Genomic DNA, 6,780 nt, shown 5'->3' with positions numbered 1-6,780 from the left:
CACACATCAATAATGAAGTGATGAAGCGCTTCACCTTTTTTATTAAAGGTGCATTGTCAATAAGTCAAGCATGTTAACAATTTTACTAAAATTATTTTGACAATACAAGTGGATGGTAAAGAAGTAAAATACTGCAGCATGTTCAACATACTAAACTTAAAGTACCAATATTATTCAATATATTATTTCCTTCCTTCTCTCCCCTCCCCTCTTTTCTATTACTAAAATTGCTACTTGGTTGCTAAATATTAGCATTTACCAGTTCTCCATGTCTAAAGATTTGTGAACTGATGCCATGTGGCAAGAGGTTTTTTTTGTTGTTGGAAATATATATACTGTGGTTAAAAATACCAAAGGCTTGTTTTATAAGGCTAGTGTTATACAAAATGTCTTTTTAAAAGATACATTTTGTCACCACAAACCAAGAAATCAATTTGGCTACTCAGTTATTCCTAATGAAATGCCTAGGAAAAATAGTTGTAGTAAATTCATTTCTTTCACTGAGGGGCCAGTAATATACCACATTAATATGAAGTGTACTTAAAGCACCACCGTAGTACTGTATATGTTATTATAATGGTATATAAATATCTACATCAAGTATAAAATTAAGAGATAGCTAAATATTTACAAGACTCTTAACAAAATAGCCCAGATGGATGGTAGTATGTATAAAATATAGCAGAAAATGGAATACCCAAGTGAGTATGTATTAATTAGATTTTTGAAGATCAACCAAGGTGAGCTTGGCCCTGGCATCTCCTGTAAGCAGCTGCACAAAACCCCACTGTAAAAATGAACATTGAGCATCTTCAATAAGATAGGCTGTTGTAAGAGTATGGGGTGCAGGTGTCACCAAAAATAGGGCAGATATTTACTTGAATTAGCAGGGTTTTTTAAAATTCCCTTATTGTATATACACACTGGGTAGATGCTAATCACATTAGTATCTTAAATGTGATTACCTTGATCCTATCAGATTAACTGTAATGTTAGGACTTGCTTCTTAGCAACTATCCATTAATTAGGAATTGCGGATTATAGGCTTATGCAACTGGAAAAACAATATATTTTATAGTAAGTAATAAAAATACTAATTATGCAATACTTTGAGAATCTTTTTAAGCTTGTGGAGCTAGAGGCAAAAAATGAGCCTGCATACAAAAAGTACTAGCAAATTTGGGGTAACTTATTTCATTAAGTAAAAAAAAAAAATCCTTAAAGAGCTACAAAAAATGTTCCAAAGATCAAATATTCCATTGTACTGAAATGAATGATAAAACAAAAGACAATTAGGCAGAAGTGGAGTGGTAAAAAAAAAAAAAAGGTTGTACAGGGATAAGATTATGCCATTGATTGGGCACAATGCCATCATATAATTTGCTATGTTTTACATAGCAGATACAAACTGGCTTAAGGTGTATATGAAACCAGTCATTGTCTGATTCAATTTCTCATTCAAAATCTTTTCATCCAGTATTGTAAATAAAAGCTACCCATAGACATCTGTAGAGATTTTTTTTTAAAGTGAGATTATCTTCAAATCAGTCTACCACATTTTTCAGTATTAAAAAAACAAACAAATGAAAACTGGGCATACTAAGTAAACACAGAATGTGAATTTAGACTGTGTTTTCAGCTCCACATATCACTGTTTAACTGATTATTTCTCAAAGGTAAACATTTTCAATTTAAAGTGCCTATTCTGCTTTGAACATTGCCTTGAGTGTGACTTATAAAGCAAATTGAAAAATTCCTGCATTAAAAATTGATGCATAAATTCTCAAGCAGATTTTTGTGGCTACTCAAGATACAAAAATCTATGACCAATATTTATAGTGTAATTAGGCTTAACTTAACTTCCTTACAAGCATCACTGTTTCCTAATATGTTACAATAATAAAAATAAAATCAGCATTAAAGCTGGTTAGGCTATAAGCTACTGATACAATTTTACTATTGCTTTCACATTTTCAATCAATAAAACATCTAAAAATATATCTCATTTACACAGTTAAAATAGACTATTAAAAGATGTTCCTTTTAAATAAATTAAGTAATCAAAATAATTTCATTTTCTTGGCAAAACACTGTAAAATAATAATGTGTAAATTATTCAGTTGAAAGGTAGGTTTAAACTGAAACTTTCATTTGTAAAATTCTTCTTTGATGGCTTTATATGCTGTTTTCTCAGTTAATCAGAATTTGAAAATGGTAACTGAAGCCATCTTGCATTTTCTTCACCTCCAGAAGCATCAAATTGTTGTCTTTGGTTTCATTTCAGTAAGGGGATGCTTTGAAAGAATCTTTAATCCTTATCATGTCTGCAGCACAGATATGACCAAAAGCCCTCTTATACCATTCTGTGGTCCGGCCCCTGTCAAAAAAAATAAACACAGTATTAGGAACTAGTTACTAAGCATTATTTCTTTTCTCTTTTTCTTTTTTTTTGGGGGGGGGTGTCATTTCACATCTATTAGTATAAAACCATTAATTATTTTTCTTTTAAAAAAACCATCTTAATTCATATTTCGGTAACAAAACTAGACAGGCTATATAATAAATAAACAATGAACTATCAAGGAGAAAGCTATACCACCACCACACTGGCAGACTACAGTATATAAATGGAGAGTAAACCTCACTCTCACACTGATGACGTTATAAAGTTAGATAATGAAATATCGTCAAACAAACAACTAAGCTCAGAGAGCATCCAGACCTTCATAGGTAAAGTTTTAGTTTTAAGGAAAGGAATAGAAGAAATACCTGGTATCTATTTGACAAACATATGTTACTTTGGATTTCTGGGAACCAGCAACAGCTTCTATAAGGTACTGGTAAAGTATGACGTGAGCCAAAATCCCATTCACAGTAGCACCTTTGTTATCTGTTGAGGTAGCTGCTAGAACACATGTGCCACTTTGAGGATCAGTCCGCCAAGTCCTGGAAATAAAGTTAAAAAAAAATACTAGATTATGATTTCCCATTATATTTATGAACTAAAGTCATATTACCTACACCAAGAATCTATTTATGACAGTTCATTTATATCATCTTCCAACTTAAGTTATAATAATTATATTTCCCAATACATATATAATGTGTCTATGAAATAGTGTCAAGTATAGGCAAAATCCAATCCAGACTGCAACTTTTATAAGCAGGAGAAATAGTACCTGCCCACAGGATTGCAAACAAATATTTTTAACTTAATTTTTAAACAATATCTAAGATCTCACCAAACTCAAATCTTGCAATATTTCAGATGAATCAGACAACCCATTGAGATTGTATAATTTTCATATGAAATATTAAGATTTTGGGGTGAGTGCTCAGTTCTGCTCAATATAGAAAAAGGATGTTTACCTCATGGGTAAAACAGTTTGTTTGCCAAAGGACTTGCAGAACATGTACAGAATAACAAACTTTTTAGAATGCATGTAATCACCTTAATTCTGTCTTCCCATCCCATCATAGATTTCTCTATTGATCAACTAATAGAAGCATAGCTGCAAATTATTGATTTTTAAATACTTTTCTCCATGTAATTAATATTTTAGTAATTTGTCATTTACAAAACCTACTCTACAACCTATTAATTTGAAGCAAAAATAAGCGCACTATAGTTGGAAATTTAAGTACCATATGATTTTTACACACATCAGATGTGATTGTTTTTTTCCTTAATGCAATATGTGAACAAACCTATTGGGCTTTGTTAATCAATGAACCTAAGCCAATAGTAGGATGGGGAGATTCAAAGAACGTAATCTTTTAGGATATTTCTTCTGAGAATATGCATGACAAATAATACCGTAAAAATCAGAGATCAACAAAGCATACCATATATGCCGGCATATAAGATGACTTCCGGAAGCGCTAAACTCGGCGCCAAAGACGGGTGTCGTCTTATACGCCGAGTCGTCTTATATGCCGGAAATACTGGTAGTTTCCAGCGTATAAGATGGCGTTCTAGGAAGGTGACTCAGCAATAAAGACGGGGGTCGTCTTATACGCCAGGTCGCCTAATATGCCGGCATATACAGTATGTCAAAAAAAATGGGAATTCATTAGTTTCTAACCTTAGGACCACATATTCTCTTGAAAGAAGTGGAGACATATTTGCTGTTGTGTACTGATAAATATCTGTTTCATCATCTAAAATCTCCAGGATATTTGTTTGTTGAAGATTTGGATCCCACAAATGTTGCTCCATCAATATCCGGTGTAGAACAACTTTAGGAACAGCATCCATTTCAACAGAGGTTTTCCATAAACGGATGTGGTAGTTATCATCCACCTTAGAATATAGTCAATATATTAAGAAACAATGTGGCAGACTTCTTCAATGGTTAAACAAATTAGGAGGATCATTGACTCAATATAAAGATCACTAAAGCAATTTTTGGGACCCAAATGGATACAATATGTATCTATAACAAATGTTCTTTTAGGACAAGCATAATCTTAAGCGCTTCATTAAAAACTAAACATGGTTGTAATAAGACTTGAGTCTCAGGTAAGTATTTAGAAAAGATTGTAGACAAAAACTATACTGAAGAAGAATAGGCCAATGGCACTTTTATTATTAAATATTACATTATGTATTCCAAACAACGCTAAAGAGACATTTTAGGCATTTAATTTGGTTTGTCACAATGCACAAATCTGATTAAAACACATAAAACACTATTTTCACTCAAATTATGGTTGTAGTATTTCAGAATTGAGACACTAAGCAACGTTACTAATGTCCTTTTCAAGTTTTGTCACTTGTTTAGGCTGCTTTAGTGCAGTTTCATTTTTATAGTTCTATAGAATTGAAGTTTCTGCATTTTTTTTAAAAAAAGTTATTATTAAATTCAGGAGGATTCCATGCTTACAAGTGCCTTAAGATGTAGTTGCTAAATTACCTTCTTATATGCTGAGTCTACTCCTTCTAAGATGGAGCAAGTGATCCAGTTCTTGAATTTTTCTTTGGCATCTCTGAGTAGGTCCTGCATGAAGTGTTCCAGGGATGTCACTATGTTAGAATATTTTATTAAAATGGCTTGTTGTGGAGCTATTTCACCTGAGCCAGTTTGGTTGTGTTCATTTTCATACCCCTGATCAAAGCAGTAGTTGGGTACCTAAAAAAGAGCACATATATTTACATTGGCCTGAAAGTCGTACATTATAGTTTTATGTACATGCAGAAAACACCACCAAATCAGAAAGGACATCTGTATTCATTCAGCACATGTAGGAATAGCTATGGCAGTCTAGGCTGGCTAGGAAGTTCTGGAGTTGAGGTTCACATATCTTCAAGCTAAGGCTTAGAAACACTGCTCTAGATACATGGGTTTAAAGAACTGAAGAAAAGTGTATTATAAACTAAGATGCAAATTAGGACAATAAGGTAGAAATGCAGCTTTCGTAACCTTGGAGTTTTGTTCCTATCCATAAATTCATTGCCAGTTTTCCGTACAAACGGAAAAGGAGAAAAAAAGATCACGTTAAATAAGCATTATATCCAAACTCTGAAGTTCACTTTTGGTTTTAAACTTTGCACAAATTATTGGTTGTGAATTTCTCACATTCTGTTCTCTGACACTTCCTATCCAGCCCCCCTTGCTCTCACACATTTGCATTCTATCATATCATGAAATATGATGAATAAGTAAATATTATAAACTGCAGAAAGTCAAATGAGGTAGAAATAATAGAAGACTCTGAGCTGAGTCTAAGTGATTCCTTATGAAAGCCCAGTTCATTCTCGGCTAACTGTTCCTCATCCTAAAATAGATACTAGGTTTTTTTCAACATCAGACTATTGTTTATTTACTTATTCATTTATTAATTTTATTTACCACACATTCTATATCAAAACAACTCTTATGTTTGTATAAAGAAACATTTTGTAACCAGGAAATATCACTACAACTGCTGCCATATAAAACATGTTTTACTTTTAACCAGGTTGGCTTCCTATCTGCAAATTAAACTTTCATCACAAAATGATACTATAAATATAATAGAAGAAATACCAACAAATCTAAAAAAATGGGGCTGAATGAGTATAATTATTTCCATGTTCTTAAGGAGAAATAGGAAAAATCACATTTTCCCCACATTGTTAAGGAAGTTTTAGATCAATTTTTCTGTTATAAGCAACTGGAAATTGTTAGCGCCTAATGAATAGATGATTCATGCCCCCAAACATTTCTGAGCACATATTTAAAATAAACCAAGAATGGAATCAAGTAAAATACTCAAACGGGGCAAAACAAAATGAAGATAATTAGACATTTTAATTTAAGAAAGCTTTACATTTTGAAGTAAATTGAAATATAATATCCATCTCACAAAAATGCATTAAATAATTTTTCTTTAAAAACAAACTTTTTTTCCCATCTGTGGAACCAAAGATAACTACAGTTGAGGTAGTTCTCAACTTACAACCGGAATTGGGACCAATTTTCTGCTCATAACTTGTTAATAGTAAGTCATGGCACCCATATGATCAGACCTGATTTTACTATATTTTTTCAGATTGTCATTTAGTGAATCACTGTGGTGTCTGAACAAATTCCAGGGTCATAAATGCAAATTCAACAAAAAAATGTCACAAAACAGACACATGACCAAGGGATGCTGCAACCAGTCATAAAACGAGTCGGTTGCCAAACATTTGAAATACAATCACTGACATTTTATGATGGCCAAAAGTGGTTGATAGGCCATAAATCAATTGTTCTGGCTTCCTTATATTTCAAATGGTCATTAAGCAACCAGTCA

General features: G+C 32.5%; 1 protein-coding gene across 2 annotated transcripts in view; it reads right to left on the bottom strand.

The window, feature by feature from the left end:
* Positions 1-10: 10 nt before the first annotated feature.
* Positions 11-6,780, bottom strand: part of LOC120312515 (rho GTPase-activating protein 7-like) — a 109,082-nt gene continuing 102,312 nt past the window's right edge. For both annotated transcript variants that reach the window (XM_039353319.1, XM_039353326.1), the window contains exons 11-14: positions 4,917-5,132; positions 4,086-4,303; positions 2,770-2,946; positions 11-2,377 (exon numbers count right to left, since the gene is read on the bottom strand). In XM_039353319.1, coding sequence (XP_039209253.1) covers positions 2,281-2,377; positions 2,770-2,946; positions 4,086-4,303; positions 4,917-5,132 — 708 coding nt within the window. In that variant the 3' untranslated portion in view covers positions 11-2,280. The remainder of the gene's footprint in view (positions 2,378-2,769; positions 2,947-4,085; positions 4,304-4,916; positions 5,133-6,780) is intronic.

Source organism: Crotalus tigris, unplaced genomic scaffold, assembly GCF_016545835.1.
Source record: "Crotalus tigris isolate CLP2741 ecotype Arizona unplaced genomic scaffold, ASM1654583v1 scf7180000017568.12009008, whole genome shotgun sequence".
Taxonomy (NCBI): Eukaryota; Metazoa; Chordata; class Lepidosauria; order Squamata; family Viperidae; genus Crotalus; species Crotalus tigris.
This window is presented reverse-complemented; position numbering and strand designations above follow the sequence as displayed.